The 20,326-nt window shown below is 40.2% G+C and overlaps 1 protein-coding gene across 7 annotated transcripts in view; it reads right to left on the minus strand.

Annotated features, from left to right (window-relative positions):
* Positions 1–3,150: 3,150 nt before the first annotated feature.
* Positions 3,151–20,326, minus strand: part of ptprr (protein tyrosine phosphatase receptor type R) — a 71,432-nt gene continuing 54,256 nt past the window's right edge. For 4 of the 7 annotated variants that reach the window (XM_060902777.1, XM_060902776.1, XM_060902782.1 and 1 more), the window contains exons 10-11: positions 10,309–10,422; positions 3,151–4,365 (exon numbers count right to left, since the gene is read on the minus strand). In XM_060902777.1, the coding sequence (XP_060758760.1) occupies positions 4,239–4,365; positions 10,309–10,422 (241 nt within the window). In that variant the 3' untranslated portion in view covers positions 3,151–4,238. Of the gene's footprint in view, positions 5,238–5,970; positions 6,581–10,308; positions 10,423–20,326 lie in introns of those variants that run through there. The other 3 variants (XM_060902779.1, XM_060902780.1, XM_060902778.1) reach the window with 3 other exon arrangements.

Raw genomic sequence — 20,326 nt, forward strand, 5'->3', positions numbered from 1 at the left:
GATGCTATTAGCAAAGTTGCTCTTATGAGACCTTCTTATGAGTGAGTTGAGGAAAACCACATACAGAGACAATGTTCGTTGCTGAAGAGGGTCTTTAAACTTGTTCTTTAGCCCTAAAGTGCAACATTATCGGGAAACCTACCCCAGTTTCCTTAACAGATTTGAGTAAACCAATCAATCAATCAAGTTTATTTGTACAGCGCTTTTAACAATAAACATTGTCGCAAAGCAGCTTTACAGAATTTGAACGACTTAAAACATGAGCTAATTTTATCCCTAATCTATCCCCAATGAGCAAGCCTGTGGCGACGGTGGCAAGGAAAAACTCCCTCAGACGACATGAGGAAGAAACCTCGAGAGGAACCAGACTCAAAAGGGAACCCATCCTCATTTGGGCAACAACAGACAGCCTGACTATAATATTAACAGTTTTAACAGGTATAACCCTCAACTGTCCTCATGGGGCCGTCCTTCACAGGAGTGGGGCGATAAAACTCCGACCAGACACAGGGCACCAGGATGGATCAAGCAGGTCCGAGGGGCAGAAGAGGCCAGCATCTCAATCCCAGGATCAACATGTAACTCAGAGGGACAGATTGGGGGGGGGGAAGAGAGAGAGAGAAAGAAAACATGTTGTTAGGTATGCCCTAAAAATGACAAGTATTAAATCTGTGTGGTAGGCTCGCAGAGACAAGAGTCTTTACATCAGGCATGACACACAATGGCATGTTAATATGGTAAAAGAATATATCATGACCTGCTCTGGCTGGATGCTAGATTGGGTGATGGGAGCACACTCCTCAGCAATGATGAGATGCAGATGGGACCCTTAGGCCTGGCCAAGACAATTCAGTTACATTTCACCGGGTCTGGGACATGCGACAGAATGTCTGACGGCCGATTCCCTGCAGGCTACGATAGCCAGTCGAGGTCCCCACCGTCTCCACCAAAAGATTTCCTGTTGACTCCATGTAACTCAGAGGGACAGATTTGGAGTGTGTGTGGGGGGGGGGGGGGGGAGAAAGAAAACACAGGTGGTTAGGTATGCCCAATGTCACCTGAATAAGTAGGAACAGTATACATATTGCACCAAGTACAAGCAGGGACTCCGGCAACTAACTATGACAGCATAACTAAAAGGAGAGAGCCAGAAGGTAACACAGGCATGAGGGAGCCCCGGGACATAAAGCAGCCAGCCACTGCACCGTCAACAAACTCGAGTGAGCAAGCGAGTGGGGACTGACAGCATCCATACATCCCAGTTTACCAAAACACTCTATGTCTGAGGACCCTCCAGACCTACTCCTTTACCTCATAAACACCATTAACAAAAGGCTTGACTAAACAGATATGTTTTCAGCCTAGACTTAAATGCTGAGACTGTGTCTGATTCCCGAACATTACTTGGAAGGCTGTTCCATAACAGTGGGGCTTTGTAAGAAAAGGCTCTGCCCCCTGATGTAGCCTTCACTATACGAGGTACCAGCAGATAGCCTGCACCTTTTGATCTAAGTAGGCGTGGCGGGTCATAGAGGAGCAGAAGTTCACTCAGGTACTGTGGTGCGAGACCATTTAGTGCTTTAAAGGTCAATAGTAGTATTTTATAATCAATACGAAATTTGATTGGGAGCCAATGCAGTGTGGATAAGACAGGCGTGATGTGGTCATATTTTCTAGTTCTAGTAAGGACTCTTGCTGCGGCATTTTGAACTAACTGGAGCTTGTTTATGCACTTATTGGAACATCCAGACAGTAAGGCATTACAATAATCCAACCTGGAGGTAACGAAAGCATGGACTAGTTTTTCTGCATCATGCAATGACATTAAATTTCTTATCTTTGCAATATTTCTGAGATGAAAGAAAGCTATCCGGGTGATGTTATCAATGTGAGTTTCGAATGAAAGACTGGGGTCAATAATCACTCCGAGGTCTTTTACTGCTGCACGTGAAGAAACAGAAAGGCCATCCAGAGTTACTGTGTAATCAGAAAACTTACTTCTAGCTGTATGTGGTCCTAGCACAAGTACTTCAGTCTTGTCAGAGTTAAGCAGAAGGAAATTTATAAGCATCCAGTGTCTAATGTCCTTAACACATTCCTCAATTTTATTAAGCTGGTGTGTCTCATCAGGTTTTGCAGAGACATACAACTGTGTGTCATCAGCATAACAGTGGAAACTAATACAATGTTTACGAATAATATCGCCCAGAGGTAACATATATAGAGAAAAAAGCAGTGGACCCAAGACAGAACCTTGTGGAACACCAAACTTTACCTCGGTACGTCTAGAAATATCACCATTTATATCAACATACTGATAACGATCAGTTAGATAAGACCTGAGCCAGGAGAGGGCCATTCCCTTAACTCCCACAACATTTTCTAGTCTATCCAGAAGAATGGAATGATCAATGGTATCAAATGCTGCACTAAGGTCAAGCAACACAAGTAGCGAGACACAGCCCTGATCAGACGCCAACAGTAGGTCGTTTACTACTTTAACCAGTGCTGTCTCTGTGCTATGATGAGGTCTAAATCCTGACTGATACATTTCATGGATGTTATTCCTATGTAAATATGAGCATAACTGCTGTGCCACAGCTTTTTCAAGGATCTTGGAGATAAAGGGGAGGTTTGATATTGGCCGATAATTGGACAGCTGACAGGGATCAAGGTCAGGTTTTTTAATCAGGGGTTTGATAACTGCTAGTTTAAAGGATTTGGGTACATAGCCAATCATAAGAGAAGAATTTATTATTTTTAGAAGCGGTTCAATTACTCCAGGCATTATCTGTTTGAATAGATGTGTCGGATCTAGTACGCAAGTTGAGGCTTTTGATGTAGAGATTAATGAAAGTAATTCAGTTTCTTTTAGGTTAGTAAAACATTCTAACTGATGATCTGATACAGTTATATTGTTAACTACAAGGTCACTTTCATTGTCTAACCTTAAATTAGTAGTTTGAATTTTTTGTCGGATATTCTCAATTTTGTCATTAAAAAAAAAAACGCGGTTATAAACATAAATCATCAGGTTTTACAATGGAACATTCAAATGTGTGATATGAATTTCCTGCTCCCTTTGAGTATGTACGACTGTGTAAAAAATGTACACATGAGCATGCAGCACAAAAACAAAACAATGACAAAAACATTTTGATTGGTTTATTATCTGTAAAGTATACAGAGTCACAGAGTTGGGTATATTATTACCAGTTAGAGGACAGTCCGAGTTGGCAATCATTGCCAGTTCTATACACAAGAACACATTTCTCCACATTACAGGCTCTCTATAAAGATAAAAGAGGACTCAAGTGTGAACGTACAGTACGTAGTACCTTAACATTAGATATTATGGCTTCAATCACTACATAGTCTTGTGTTTTCATTAACAGTATGTTTCAGTTTAGAATAATGTCTCGTTTCTCTTTACAGGGTGAAAGAAGTGGACTGTCATGACGGTTGAACATGACATGAAGAAATCGGCAGCTTGGGCTTGTCTTCTTATGTTTCTTACCATAATAATAATAATAATAGAAGTATGATATGTACAGATTATACTAGCTAGAAATATCTACTGTAACAGGTCTGCTGGACAGTTACATTTTTCCCAATGTTATTAACAGGGTACTACAAAATAGTGGAAAATAGCTACAAACAGGAAGCCAATGTACACTGATGAGAAACTGACCGGATTTTTCTATGCTACACACATCGATTAGAAATTCACAAATATAATTTTTAAAACCTCTGTATCACAAATTTAAAAAAATGGACGATACAAAAAAACCGTAATAAATGTTCATAGTTATATAGCAATTACAGTATCTTTCCGCCTCTCAAAACTGAACACTTGTGTAGTTCAGAGACATGCTGCCGAGTCGACTGTGATACACCTGTGCCTCAGTGATTCAATAATTCAGAGTAAACTCTTGGATACAACATGACTTATTCAGAATGTAAAGAAAGGAAATGGATTAAAATGTATCATTTGAAGGAAAGATGAAATTCTGTTGCCTAAATTTTGCCTTATTTCACTTATTCATGTAGGTAAAAATCTGGAATGTTGGAAATTAGCGATGGAGTAAAAAGTGAAAACAACAATAACAACAACAAAAACAAAGCAACAAAATATATTGTGGATGATCATATCAGACAAAAGGTACAGTATATAAAATGTAGAGTGTCTAAGACTTTTCTAAGACAGCACTGCATAACTGCATATCTTAGTCACAGGTTCACAGGTCAAGAAAACAATATAAGTTCTGATGGCATTCATGTAAAAGGAATGATAAACTTTTTTGAATTTTAAAAATACACCTAGGAAAATAATGGCGTTGGATTGGCAGCACAGAACACGACTTCCTGTTACAGTGCAGGAAGTTTATGCAAGCAGAAAGAGCAAAGGGTGGAGTTGTTGAGATGTTTTGCCATCCAAAGAGAGAGAGAGAGAGAGAGAGAGAGAGAGAGAGAGAATTTATTCATCTGACAAGTGATTCCAGGCTCTAAAATGAACCAAATCGCAAAGGATTTGATGACATTTCATCACTTTCAACCAAATGATTCCATCAGCCATTCAAAACAAAACACACACACACACACAGATCCATAAAATAAGTTTCTTAATGATAAAATCTTCATTTACATTTTTCACAAACATCATGCTGTAGCTCTATCCATAACACAGCAGCTGACACTTTCTCACATGGACATTTTTACTTCCTTTTTTCCTTAATATGGATAAATGTATAGATGTAGCCTTATTAAATAGAAAAAAAACTAAAAAAATTATACCAATAATTATTCAGGGAAGATTGTACAAAAATAACTATCCTTATATTTTATATAGTCTGATATTTAAAGTACAATTTTATATATATATATATATATATATATATATATATATATATATATATATATATATATATTAGTGCTGTCAAAAATGTCGCGTTATTAATGCGTTAACTTGACTCATTTTTAACGGCGATAATTTTATTATCGCGAGATTAACGCTCTGTGACATGATGTAGGTTTTTCATAAGCTTTTGAAACTGCCAGGAACTTGGAACAGAGACTTTGCTTAGAAAAACGATAGCAGCTAGACTGTAATGCCGCGCCCCGCACAGCCAGAGTCCTCTGCCGTCCCCCGAAGAGCCACGGTGCTCGGCTCAGGTTTCGTTTTCCCATCCGTGGCTCCAGCCCCACTTTGCAGTGGCTGTGACAAGACGTGTTATGCTCTGCAATAAAAAAAAAAAAAAACATTGGTACAACCAGTGTTCGAACTATGCCGATATTTTCGGGGGTCCCTTTTTTTCCCTTGGGGGGGTGCTTGCGCTTGTCTCAGAGCGCGGATCTCCATCGCGCGCTCACTTCGGATATGCAAATGCTTCCCGTTACACACGATTGCTATGTCAATAAACATCATTTTGCCAATATTTTAGAGACCCCCCAACATTTCCCAAATCATGTTTTCAAGGGATCTCATGTCTGTTTCAGGGGATCTCGGATCCCCCGAGTACCCCCGTAGTTCGAACGGTGAGCAAGCCCATTCACTTTTTTATGCTGATAAGAGAATTACATGGTTTTTCATGTGACAAAAATGTGCAATTAAATTGCGATTAATCGCGAGTTAACTATGACAGTTGCGACATTAATCGCGATTAAATATTTTAATCGCTTGACAGCACTAATATATATATATATATATATATATATATATATATATATATATATATATGCATCCTGCACCCCTGGCATTATTGAAATGTATTGTGTTGTCCTGTTTGTGATTAATTCTCTTTTTTTTTAACAAATGGGAATGAAAATAACACAGAAGAAATTTGACATTTTCAGGCGGATGGTCAAATATTAAATATAAAAAGTTTTATAACTTTTTATAACTATAAAAAAGTTTGTTAACTTTTTGCATTTCTGGTTTGGACCAAAAGAAAATGCCATTTACATTCATGCTGAAATCTGGAGTAGATGTTTATTGGTGTTTATATATATTCCTGTGGACCTGATAAGACAGTCCAGCTGAGGCATCTAACAGTCTTCAAATACCTTGTGCACAGTAACATAGTTATGTGTGAGAAAAGTGCTAATCATAACTATACACACTTTGAATCAAATACTAGGACCGTCGGCCATGATGTTGATCAATGACGTCCAAATCTGGAGGTCAGAGGGCAGGTATACTGTTAGAGTGGCTTTGAACGAGTTTGGCAGAGCGAACACACTTCTTCAGAGGCAGAGGCAGGAGTCCGAGTCAAGACCACATCACAACTACTGAGATCTCTTTGAGGAAGTATGATCACTACCACTGCTGTTCAAGAGCGTAAGTGCAAGACATCTTCAAAACAATCCCTTATGTTCTAGATTGTCTCTGGGTATGAGAAAGAATAATTGACTCTTGGACCCTTGATAGATTGTTGTTCCTGGTAAAAGTGGAGTTAAAACAAATCCCTGTACCATCATCGTTTGTGTTCACTGGCCAGGGTCTGCAGACAGGTGACCTTCGTAGAGTCTCAAGGCGTGGTGAACAAACTCATACTGTTCTCCAGTTTGGATCATTCCACCCCTAAGACACAATCAAGAGTTACTTGGTGTTACTTGGAGCACTAGCATTAGCATTCTTCAGCTCGTGTTCTTCAGACTATACCATGGTTTGACTGACTGATTTAAAAGGAGTAAGTATGGAATAAATGCATTTAAAAGTAAATCTGAAACATTTGACTTGTTAATATGATGCTCCCATGTACATGTAGGTAATTTATTACCAGTTTAGAAGTGTTAATTAAAGCACAGATGAATTCTCAAATCTGATTGGTCAGGAGGTGTGAATTATTATTGTATAACAGCACGACTGGAACAGTAGCACTGACTGTAACATCAATGATAGGTTTTATTGTTTCTATAGCAACAGCTCATACATATTACATGATTGCATGAAGATATGAAGTTTATCTTTGAGTGGTGAATATAAAATATTTTCAACATGAGAAGATAAACTTCATATCTTCATGCCACCGTGTAATGTTCTTTATATTATATCGACACATCCACAAAAAAACCCCAAACAAACCACAAGTTAATCAAAAGAATTTTAATTCTGAACTGGTTTGCCATTTTGACAACATGCATCTAATCAGCAGGAAAACACTGGGCGTGACATCATCAGAGCGAAATATCAGGAATTATTATACAGGACACTTTTTCGATGGAACAAAAACATGTATTCTATTTCCTTCTAGCGGGTTTCATTGATTTGGTTTGATAGCATGCAATATTGTTAGCATATTGCTTATCCTATGTGTATTAAGTCACTCTACCCAATGGAAAATGAACGTGCAATATTGTTTACGATATTCCACGGTTGCCAAGACAACTTGATGTCACACATCAGAGCTGATGCAAATATTCAATGAGAACATTTTCTGCTGCGCATGCACATAACCATTTCTTTATTCGCTAGCGGCACCATCAAATGTGTATGTATAATAATAATATTGACTACCTTTTTTTTCATGGTACATCAGATATATTCCGTTCAGCTAGCATGATACTGAATGAGTCAAAGATGAATATATCAGATATACCACTCAACACCAGCCAATATTATTTAAATGTAACTCATCTGAGTGACATCTTTGATGTATTTGTATGAAAAATGCAAGTTTTTCAGCATGAGAAGATAAACTTCAAGCCAATGTGGTGATTTTCTTTTTATTATATAGACACATTCACAAACAAAAAGTACCCAAATTTATCAAAACAATTCATTGATTTCCTCACAAGTGATATGTAAAGAATGGTGTCATGGTTTTGGTTCTCCATGTCCCGAATGTAGCTTGTATGGAAAATACGAGAGGCTTATTTCCCAGTAAAACACGCGTGCCCATACAGTACATATATATATATATATATATATATATATATATATATATATATATATATATATACACACACACACACACACAGATATTATATATATATACATATATATATATATATATATATATATATATATTTTTTTTTTTTAATTTTTATATGGACGAGCTGTCTATGAAGTTAAAAGACTGTAAGACTGGATGTATGATTGGGGATAAGGTTGTCAATCATTTATTATATGCTGATGACTTAGTTGTGTTGTCTCCTTATAGTGCTGGTCTGCAGCAACTGCTTAGAGTCTGTTCAGATTATGGCATAGAGTATGACATCAAATACAACCCAAAAAAGAGTGTTATAATGATTGCTAGGGCTAAGGAGGATAAAAAGTTACATTTTCCTTCTTTTTTTCTAAATGACAGTGAGCTGACAGTTGTTACGAAAACAAAATATTTGGGACATCTACTAAGGAATGATTTAAGTGATGATGATGATATCCAGCGCCAGTGCTACAAATTGTATGCTCAAGCGAATATGCTGGCACGAAAGTTCTATATGTGTACATATGAAGTCAAAACATGTCTTTTTAGAACTTATTGTACATCACTGTATACAGCTCAGCTTTGGTATAATTATAGCAAAGCAAAGATAAATAAGATTAAGGTGGCTTATAATGATGCACTGAGAATATTGCTTAAAGCCCCGAGGTGGGAAAGTGCAAGTGCTTTGTTTGTAAATGCTAAGGTTCCTACATTTCAGGCTCTGATGAGGAAACTTATGCACAAATTTATGTGTAGGTTATATGAATCTAGAAATGTTATCATCATGAGTTTGTGTAATATAAAGGAGAGTGATATTTTATATATTTCTGACATGTGGAAACATTGGAAAAGCCAACTTTATGTTGGCCTATCTTAAATGTTTTTTTTTTTTTTGTAAGTGTGTATTTTTATATGTATTATTTGGACCTTTGAGTCTGTAACAACAATAAAGTGTGTAATATATATATATATATATATATATATATATATATATATATATATATGCGCGTGTGTGTGTATATATATATATATATATATATATATATATATATATATATATATATATATATATATTAGTGCTGTCAAGCGATTAAAATATTTAATCGCGATTAATGTCGCGACTGTCATAGTTAACTCGCGATTAATCACAATTTAATCGCACATTTTTGTCACATGAAAAACCATTGTAATTCTCTTATCAGCATAAAAACGTGAATGGGCTTGCTTTGTATTGCAAAGCATAACACGTCTTGACACAGCCACTGCAAAGTGAAACCTAAGCCGAACACCGGGGCTAGCAAAAGAACCATGAGTGAAGTGATGTACTGCTCGAGTTAGTCTACAACTCAAAGAGACAGGTTACACAGTGACGGTAGGCTTGACATGCTTGATTATAATATAAAGTACACTATTATATTAACTTTAAGTTGTTCGTTGATAAATATTGCATTGAATCTGATCTTTACTGTTTCAGCTCACTTAACACATTTTGTACTTTTACACTTTCTGCCTGTTGATGCGTCGCGCTGTCCAATCAGAGGCGGCCAAATTTGCATATTACAGGAAGGATTTCTGGGATAGCATTGAGTTTACAGTTCAGAGGGATCTGGCTTCTTTAGACGCTGTCTTCTTAAAACTGAATAAATATTTTAAAAGAGCCAAATGAGCCAGTCTTTTGAACGGCTCTTTTCAAAGAACGGATCACAAAGATGCGGATCCCATCAAAGAGCCATAAATCCCATCTCTACTAGCGTGCCCTGCCCGCGCTGGTTCTTTGGGGGGGAGGGCAGAGGACTCTGGCTGTGCGGGGCATTACAGTCTAGCTGCTATCGTTTGTCTCTGTTGCAAGTTCCTTGCAGTTTCAAAAGCTTATGAAAAACCTACATCATGTCACAGAGCATTAATCTCGCGATAAAAAAAATTATCGCCGTTAAAATTGAGTCAAGTTAACACGTTAATAACGTGACATTTTTGACAGCACTAATATATATATATATATATATATATATATATATATATATATATATATATATATATATCTCACACAACACACACACACATATATATCTTACATAAGCTTGTATGCCAAAACCTCTACTATAAAATAATAAACTGCATTGAAAAAAATCATGTTATTTATCAAAGAAAAACGTAATAATTGAGCTGGTGATGGTTATGTAACATCAAATTTGAAACACCTAGTTACATTACAACACTAAAATTCTGACAGAAATATCTCCTAAGCTCCACATACTGTATTCATGCACTAACTATCCTCCATTTTGTTTTTTCCCACTTGCTTTCTGGAGCTTTCAAACGTGCTCGGCTATGCCAGAGAAGTAAAGGATGATGTTAAAAGCATGTGTAATGATGTCTGTACCTGTCTACTCTCAGCTGGCACACGATGTTCAGAACATCCACCACTCCTTCCAGACGCAGCTGATGGCAGCCTATAGTCGTGGCAATGAAACAGCCTGTACGACCAATTCCAGCACTGCAACCCATAAAGAACATGATTACATCCTATTAACATGCTAATTACTGACCAGTGATCATCAGTTGTCTGTGTTCTATTCATTTCATATACAGGTGCAGAAGTGTGTGGCTCTGTCTATGTGTCGCCCATCAACTCTGATAAGATTAAACATCTCTGAAGGCATGTTTTCTTTGTGTAAAATGCATAGTGAGTGGCTTCTTTGGAAAAAACTGTATGCTGAGAACTGTCAGTTGTTGGCTGCTCTTAAGAAGACAGACTCTCTCCTTATTTAGAAACAGGCATGGCAATCCAGTGTCCCATGAAAACAACTAGCATCCCGTCACAAGACTCCTAGAGATAGTTAATTACTGTTGGAGGCCACTGCATTGAGTTTCCTGCATTTCATCCACATCGTCCATTAAGTCCATATTCCTGTCCTAGTGAACCTCATGGTATTGTCTTCAGAAGTAAACAGATGACAAATAAATAAACAGATGACACACAGTTCACTGACTAGTTTTCAGAGGTGATACCTACTCCCCATTGGCATTATGGAGGAAAGCTTGTAAACTGCTGTGGCAGCAGGGGTGTGGCCAAGCAGCAGTCTGTGAATGGAGGATGGGATGGGGGAAAGTAAGTGGCTAAGTCACTCCACCTGATGTTAATTAATGTGTGTGTGTTTGGTTGTTACAGAGAGGGAGCATAAAAGGAGAGAGAGAGCAGAGAAAAGGGTCTCTCTCCCCGACCACAACGCATGTGTGAGTGAGTGAGTGAATGAATGAGTGAAAGGAAGAGAAAGTGAGTGAAAGCAAGCTGAAAAGTAAAAATAAAGTGTTTGTGGAAACATCATCTCTCGCCTGCCGTGCTTCTGTGCTCCACCCACATCAGGGTCTTACTACAGTGGTGCTAAAACCCGGGAGAGCAGAAAGGAACAGCCCCATGGAGTCCTCGCCATTCAAAGACCTCATCAGTGCCCTCGTCACAGCACAGCAGAACCAGCATCAAGCGCTGATTGCCCTCCAAAAGGAGCAAGAACAACTGTTCGAAGCCTTGGTGCTGGCCCAAAATGAAGACCGCCAGGCGTTCCGGCACCTGCTCGTATCGGCGGGGTCCACGACCACCACCGGAGCGGACCCTCCCCACCTCACCCTAACAAAGATGGGTCTGCACGACGATCTAGAAGCCTTCCTCGGTCTCTTTGAGCAAGCAATGGAGGCATGGGGTTGGCCGGTTGAACAGTGAGCAGCGCGCCTCCTCCCCCTGCTGACGGGCAAGGCGCAGCTTGCCGCGCTGCAGCTCCCTGCCGACAGCCGGCTCGTGTACGTGGACCTCCGAAGAGCCATCCTCCAGCATGTTGGCCGCTCCCTGGAGCAACAGTGGCAGCGCTTCCGCTCGCTGCGCTTGGAGGAGGTCGGCCGGCTGTTCGCGTTCGGGCAACAACTCCGGGACACCTGCCGGCGGTGGCTGAGGGCAGATGACCGCGACGCTGAGGGAGTCATCAACCTGGTGACACTGGAGCAATTCATCGTGCGACTTCCAGAAGGAACGGCAGAGTGGGTCACCCGGCGTTGCTGGATCAAGCTATTGAGCTGGCAGAGGACCACATGGCGGCAGTTCCGACGGCAGAAAGATGTGTTTCCTCTTCTCCTCTTTCCTCTCTCTCTCCCTCTACCTCTGCTTCCCTTCCTCACCCCATTCCCCCACCGCGGACAGCCGGCTCCCCCCCCAGCCGGCCCAGCGCACCCATGGTGTCCTCCCGTTTTCCCCTTCCTTGTCTGTGTCTTCTCCCCCCCCAGGTGAGTGATGTCCATAACACCGGTGCAGAGGGAGAGCCTGGGCCGGTGTGCTGGTGCTGCGGGGAGCCAGGACATCTCCAAAATCAGTGCTCCGCGATGGAGGTGGGCGCAGTGGTCCGGGTTCCTGACGCGCCAGAAACCGCCCTCGATTGGGCCGGAGCATATCATATACTAGTAAGTGTCCAAGGGGATACGTAAAAGGCTTTGGTGGATTCCGGCTGTAACCAGACCTCAATCTACCAAAGCCTGGTGCAAGGTGAGGCATTGGCGAGAGCACAAATGGTGAAGGTGTTGTGTGTGCACAGGGATGTTCACAACTACCCTTTAGTGTCCATCCACAATCTATTTCGGGGTGAAAAGCATAGTGTATAGGTGGCGGTTAACCCTTGTCTCACCCACTCGCTGATTTTGGGGACTGATTGGCTAGGTTTTAAAGGGCACATCTTGGGTATATTTAGGAGCAAGATCAATGTAATTCTCTTATTAGGGCCCGAGCCCTATAGGGCGAAGGCCCTATTGATCTTGTTCGGTTTTTTATTATTATTATTATTATTATTATTATTATTATTATTATTATTATTATTCCTTAGTCGCGGTCGCTGTTCGGCCTTTTTTGGGGCACTTCCTGTGGACGAAAACGCGCATATTTTGGATCATTTTATCGGCATCCCCTACGCTACTCAGATCCAAAACCCCAGATCTGGGCGGGGCTCTGGGCCTCTATAGCGCCCCCTAACGCCTTGAAAATTTTGCCTTTTTTCGAAGGCTCCTGGTTGCCATATAGTTTGTCGTAGAGGAACGAAATTTGGTTCACATATGTATCTTACTGAGACGAACAAAAAAAGTTCTATGAATGCATAGCCACGCCCAACAGGAAGTGAGGTAATTTTACTTTTGTGCGAAATGCATGGCCACGAAGACGGCGCAACTCCTCCTAGACCGTTCATGGGAATGTCCCCAAAATTGATACACATCATCTACAGACATGGCTGACAAAAGTTACTAAATACGTTTCACGTAGGATAAAACGTTCAGAAGTTATACGTCGATCAATTTTCACTTCAAAATTTTACATGCTAAAAAATTCATAACAAATCTTCTAATTGCTCAAAACTGCTCATACTTCACACGCAAATCACTCATTGGGCTTCTGACATGTTACCCAATTTCTGTGATATTTCGCCACTGGGGGCGCTATTTTTGGGCAAAAAATCCAATCTTTCCTCAAATTTGGTCAAACTTCACGGCCACCCTCTTACTACCTCCCATGTCATGTATACCGCATTTTGGGAATTTTCGTCCATGGGGGGCGCTGTTTTTGGCCGACGCAATTGCTCCAAAACGGGTTTTTGGTAAATAATTCCATAATGCTTTTCCTTCACACCACTACCTTGTGATAGTGCGTTCCTGTTGTGGACACTTATTTTTCCAACTCATAATCGCTCATGTACAGCATAGCGCCACCTTCTGACATGGGAAAAACCAAAAAATTTATTCTTCAAAAATCTATATCTCATCTTCTATTTACTCAATTGTCATCAAACTTCATACGCAATCTCTTCATAGCTCACCTGACATGTCCGCCAAATTTTGTGCACTTTCGCCCCTGGGGGTGCTGGTTATGGCGGAAATGATATTGCAGCTTCTGATTTGTCAAACTTGGCAAGCAAACTCTTTTCAAGACCCTTATTGGGGCGCTTGCCATGGTCGACAACGCACGAAATTTGGCTCCTTTTTCTTAGACTGCCACCGCTACTGAGAACCAAAAGCCCAGATCCAGCCGGGCCTCAGGGCCTCTATAGCGCCCCCTAACTCGTTGTGATTTTGGCCTCCCGCTTTAAGGTGCCTGGTTGCCATGTAGTTTGTAGGAGTGGCGTGCCATTTGGTACGCATATGTATCTCACTAAGCCGGACAAAAATGTAATGCCAATGCATTAGCCACGCCCAACAGGAAGTGAGGTAATTTCACTTTTGTGCGAAATGCATGGCCACGAAGACGGCGCAACTCCTCCTAGACTGTTCATAGGAATGTCACCAAAATTGATACACATCATCTACAGACATGGCTGACAAAAGTTACTAAATAAGTTTCACGTAGCTTGAACCGCTCAGAAGTTATACGTCAATCAATTTTTAATGCAAAATTTTACATGCTTAAAAATTCATAACAAATCTTCTAATTGCTCAAAACTGCTCATACTTCACACGCAAATCCCTCATTGGGCTTCTGACATGTTCCCCATTTTCTGTGATATTTCGCCACTGGGGGCGCTATTTTTGGGCAAACAATCCAATCTTTCCTCAAATTTGGTCAAACTTCACGGCCACCCTCTTACTACCGCCCATGTCATGTATACCACATTTTGGGAATTTTCGTCCATGGGGGGCGCTGTTTTTGGCCGACGCAATTTCTCCAAAACGGGTTTTTGGTAAATAATTCCATAATGCTTTTCCTTCACACCACTACCTTGTGATAGTGCGTTGCTGTTGTAGACACTTATTTCTCCAACTCATAATCGCTCATGTACAGCATAGCGCCACCTTCTGACATGGGAAAAACCAAAACATTTATTCTTCAAAAATCTATCTCTCATCTTCTATTTACTCAATTGTCATCAAACTTCATAAGCAAACTCTTCATAGCTCTCCTGACATATCCGCCAAATTTTGTGCACTTTCACCCCTGGGGGTGCTGGTTATGGCACACACGATGTTGCAGCTTCTGATTGGTCAAACTTGGCAAGCAGACTCTTTACGGTATTTCGCGGGGACGCATGCCCCCGCCCCCACTGGCCGCTGGCGCGAGGGCCCGTCAAGGCCGCTTGCGGCTTTAATTTTATATTAAACTTTGGTCAAATATCTGTCATTTTGCATTTTGTGCAATTTTTTTACCTTGTGTAATACCAGAAAAATTCAGTTGAAATCAAGCCATTTGAGGCGAATTCGTCTGCGTCTGAAAAAACTTGCCATTTGGATTTCCCGGCAAACATTGATTTTCGTGACGTCATGTGCGGGACGCCTCCTTCTGAATCCCATGTCAGCGTTGGTTTGTTTATGAGAATACGGCCTGGTGGTTTTCTGTAAATTTCTTCAACGTTATCATGTAATTATTAAAATGGTTAACAGATATATCGTAGGAGGGTGTAACAACACCAATCTTGATGGGATTAGTACTCATCATTTTCCAAAAGATCGGACAATGAGAGAGAAATGGGAGCGCTTCGTGCGAGGCACCCGGAAAAACTGGCAACATGCAACAGACCACAGCATCATATGCGGGGCTCACTTCATAAAGCCCGACGACTTTGAGAACTATTTGCAGTGGGAAATGGGCTTCAAGAAGCAACTTGATCTGAAAAAAGATGCAGTTCCATCTGTTAGAATGCCCAAAGCAACACCATCTCCATTTGTGTCAGTGTCACCAAAGGAGCCAGCCGTGTTCGTCTCCCCTGACAGAAGGTGAAGTGCCACATCCACTGAGGCCCTCGAAGCTGAGGACCAAGCAGAGCCGAGAAAAAGACCAAGAAAATCAGCAATTCACAAGTTGACTGTTGCCAGGGTAAGAAATAAGAGAGACTATACTCTAAATTAGGTGTTCCTGTGTTTGTGTGGTACACGGATAATGTTATTTATTGACACACACAAAAGTAAACAACATGAAAGTGCTGGGCGATAATATACTTACTTCACATGTATCAAGAGATATGCATGTCAGGGCTTGAGATCTTGGGACCTGTATATAATACATTTAATGTGTTTGACAACCCTGCTTAACCGATTCCATGTGTGTAGCTTATGAAATCTTTCTCCTACAGTAGCCAGTACTCTCCTAAATGAAGAAATATATAAATACATAATAGTAATTTTGAATTACTATTGAATACTTGAATCATCATCAAATCCAAACAGATGAAGCCCCAATTCTGACATCTCATTATATTCTTCATCCAAAGGTGAAGTAACATTGCGCTCAGGCGACAATTCCATATTTTAATGCAAAATCGCTAGCTGCTAAACTTGGTCTACACAGACTGTGCACTGAATCCATGCAGGGTCTGTCAGCCTGCTGGCGGATCCATATGTGACATCACAAATCTGGATCAATATGGCTCCAGACTCCCTTGGGATTTTCCAGACGCGTTTTGTTATTTCATTTTTTTCTGCTGCAGACAGATGGCCTTGTGCAAAATTATCCTTCTGGATGAGTGTGTAAAGGGACATACTTTCATATAAAAAAACACTAAATTGGTCCAGAATATGCCCTTTAAGGAGTTAATGACACACATAGTGAGGAGTGGGTCCTGCAGTAATCCATCTGGGGAAGACCCCGGACTACAGTGCCTTGAAAAAGTATTCATACCCCTTGAACTTTTTCACATTTTCCACCTTACAACCACAAACTTAAAAGTTTTTTATTTTGATTTTGTGTGATAGACCAACACAGAGTAGCACATAATTGTGAAGTGAAATGAAAATGATAATGGTCTTCAAAATTTTAAACAAATAAAAATCTGAAAAATGTGGTGTGCATTAGTATTCAGCCCCCCTGCGTCAATACTTTGTAGAGCCACCTTTTGCTGCAATTACAGCTCCAAGTCTTTTGTGGTATGTCTCTACCAGCTTTGCACGTCTAGACACTGAAATTTTTGCCCATTCTTCTTTGCAAAATAGCTCAAGCTCAACCAGATTTTAAATTTCTTGGTGTGATTTTGGATCAGAAAGTCTGCTGGAAACCTCATGTAGGATACGTACGAGCAAAACTGGCAAAGTGCTCGGCAATTCTGTGGAAAACAAAACATATTCTTGATTGCAAATCTTTGCATACTCTATATTACTCATTATTTTTGCCATATCTGACTTACTGTGTTGAAGTCTGGGGAAAAACCTACAAAACCACTCTGCAGCCGATATGTACAATACAGAAAAGAGCAATAAGGACAATAAACAAAACAGGATACAGAGATCACACAAACCCACTATTCATAAAATCACACGTTGAAATTTATGGATCTGGTCAAATTCAGAACAGCACAAAATGTACAAAGCGAGAAATAATCTAATGCCAAAAAATATACAAGGAATGTTTAGTGAGAAAGAGGGGGATTTAATCTAAGGGGAGACCTAAATTTTAAAAAACCAAAGGTTCGAACAAATATTAAAAACATGTGCGTATCGAGCTGTGGGGTGACTTTATGGAACAGACTGGAGACAGAAATAAAACAAAGTGCAAATATAAATCTGTTTAAAAAAAGGTACAAAAAAATATTTTTAAACAAGTATATAGAAGAGAAGTATGTCAACGGAGGATGATGAGGGATAAATAGAATAGGGTTGATTGTTATATTAGAACTAACTTAGTCTATGGTATATATGGTATATATTTATTTATGGGGAAATTTTATATATTCATATTTACAGGGATAGGTATGTAGTAGATATTTATTTTTGTAATTATATATTTATATATATATTTATGAAGTGTATATATGGTATATATTTTTATAGGTGTATTAATGAAGTTTGGATTTCGGGGTAGTTAAAAAGGGGTGGGAAATTAAAAAAGTATTGTACTTCTTCCCACTCCTTTTTCGAACAATGTGCGGTGTATTGTAATGTCTTAGCTCTTTATGTATTTTATTTATTAATTTTTTTGTCACGTTCTCGTTTTCTTTCTTTTGTATGTACAAATAGTTACATACATTTTTTATACATGTTCAAAATAAAATAAACTCATTCATTCATTCAGATTGGATGGAGAGCATCTGTGAACAGCAATTTTCAAGTCTTGCCACAGATGCTCAATGGGATTTAGGTCTGGAATTTGACTGGGACATTCTAACACATGAATATTCTTTGATCTAAACCATTCCATTGTAGCTCTGGGTGTATGTTTAGGGTCATTGTCTTGCTGGAAGATGAATCTCCTTCCCAGTCTCAAGTCTTCTGCAGCCTCCAACAGGTTTTCTTCCAGGATTGCCCTGTATTTAGCTCCATCTAAATCCCATCAACTCTGACCAGCTTCCCTGTCCCTGCTGAAGAAAAGCACCCCCATAGCATGATGCTGCCACCACCATGTTTCACAGTGGGGATGGTGTGTGCAGGGTGATGAGCAGTGTTAGTTTTCTGCCACACATAGCGCTTTGCATTTAGGCCAAAAAGTTCAACTTTGGTCTCATCTGACCAAAGCACCTTCTTCCACATGTTTGCTGTGTCCCCTACATGGCTTCTGGCAAACTGCAAATGGGACTTCTTATGCCTGTCTTTCACCAATGGCTTTCTTCTTGCCACTCTTCCAAAAAGGCCAGATTTGTGGAGTGTACGACTTATAGTTTTCCTGTGTACAGATTCTCCCACCTGAGCTGTGGATTTCTGCAGCTCCTCCAGAGTGATCATGAGCCTCTTGGCTGCTTCTCTGACCAGTGCTCTCTTTGCTCGCTCTGTCAGTTTAGGTGGATGGCCATGTCTTGGTAGGTTTGCAGTTGTGCCATACTTTTTCCATTTTTGAATGATGGATTGAACAATGCTTCTTGAGATGATCAGAGCTTGGGATATTTTTTATAACCTAACCCTACTTTAAACTTCTCCAGAACTTTATCCCTGACCTGTCTGGTAAGTTCTTTGGTCTTCATGATGCTGTTTGTTCTTCAGTGTTCTCTAACAAACCACTGAGGCCTTCACAGAACAAGTGTATTTATGCTGAGAGTAAATTACACACAGTAGGACTCTATTAACTACAACCCCGATTCCAAAAAAGTTGGGACAAAGTACAAATTGTAAATAAAAACTGAATGCAATAATTTACAAATCTCAAAAACTGATATTGTATTCACAATAGAACATAGACAACATATCAAATGTCGAAAGTGAGACATTTTGAAATTTCATGCCAAATATTAGCTCATTTGAAATTTCATGACAGCAAAACATCTCAAAAAAGTTGGGACAGGGGCAATAAGAGGCTGGAAAAGTTAAAGGTACAAAAAAGGAACAGCTGGAGGACCAAATTGCAACTCATTAGGTCAATTGGCAATAGGTCATTAACATGACTGGGTATAAAAAGAGCATCTTGGAGTGGCAGCGGCTCTCAGAAGTAAAGATGGGAAGAGGATCACCAATCCCCCTAATTCTGCGCCGACAAATAGTGGAGCAATATCAGAAAGGAGTTCGACAGTGTAAAATTGCAAAGAGTTTGAACATATCATCATCTACAGTGCATAATATCATCAAAAGAGTCAGAGAACCTGGAAGAATCTCTGTGCGTAAGGGTCAAGGCTGGAAAACCATACTGGGTGCCCGTGATCTTCGGGCCCTTAGACGGCACTGCATCACATACAGGCATGCTTCTGTATTGAAAATCACAAAATGGGCTCAGGAATATTTCCAGAGAACATTATCTGTGAACACAATTCACCGTGCCATCCGCCGTTGCCAGCTAAAACTCTATAGTTCAAAGAAGAAGCTGTATCTAAACATGATCCAGAAGCGCAGACGCCTTCTCTGGGCCAAGGCTCATTTAAAATGGACTGTGGCAAAGTGGAAAACTGTTCTGTGGTCAGACGAATCAAAATTTGAAGTTCTTTATGGAAATCAGGGACGCCGTGTCATTCGGACTAAAGAGGAGAAGGACGACCCAAGAAGCCTGCATCTCTGATGGTATGGGGTTGCATTAGTGCATGTGGCATGGGCAGCTTACACATCTGGAAAGATACCATCAATGCTGAAAGGTATATCCAGGTTCTAGAGCAACATATGCTCCCATCCAGATGACGTCTCTTTCAGGGAAGACCTTGCATTTTCCAACATGACAATGCCAAACCACATACTGCATCAATTACAGCATCATGGCTGCGTAGAAGAAGGGTCCGGATACTGAACTGGCCAGCCTGCAGTCCAGATCTTTCACCCATAGAAAACATTTGGCGCATCATAAAACGGAAGATACGACAAAAAAAGACCTAAGACAGTTGAGCAACTAGAATCCTACATTAGACAAGAATGGGTTAACATTCCTATCCCTAAACTTGAGCAACTTGTCTCCTCAGTCCCCAGACGTTTACAGACTGTTGTAAAGAGAAAAGGGGATGCCTCACAGTGGTAAACATGGCCTTGTCCCAACTTTCTTGAGA

The sequence above is a fragment of the Neoarius graeffei genome, chromosome 21 (genome assembly GCF_027579695.1).
Source record: "Neoarius graeffei isolate fNeoGra1 chromosome 21, fNeoGra1.pri, whole genome shotgun sequence".
Taxonomy (NCBI): Eukaryota; Metazoa; Chordata; class Actinopteri; order Siluriformes; family Ariidae; genus Neoarius; species Neoarius graeffei.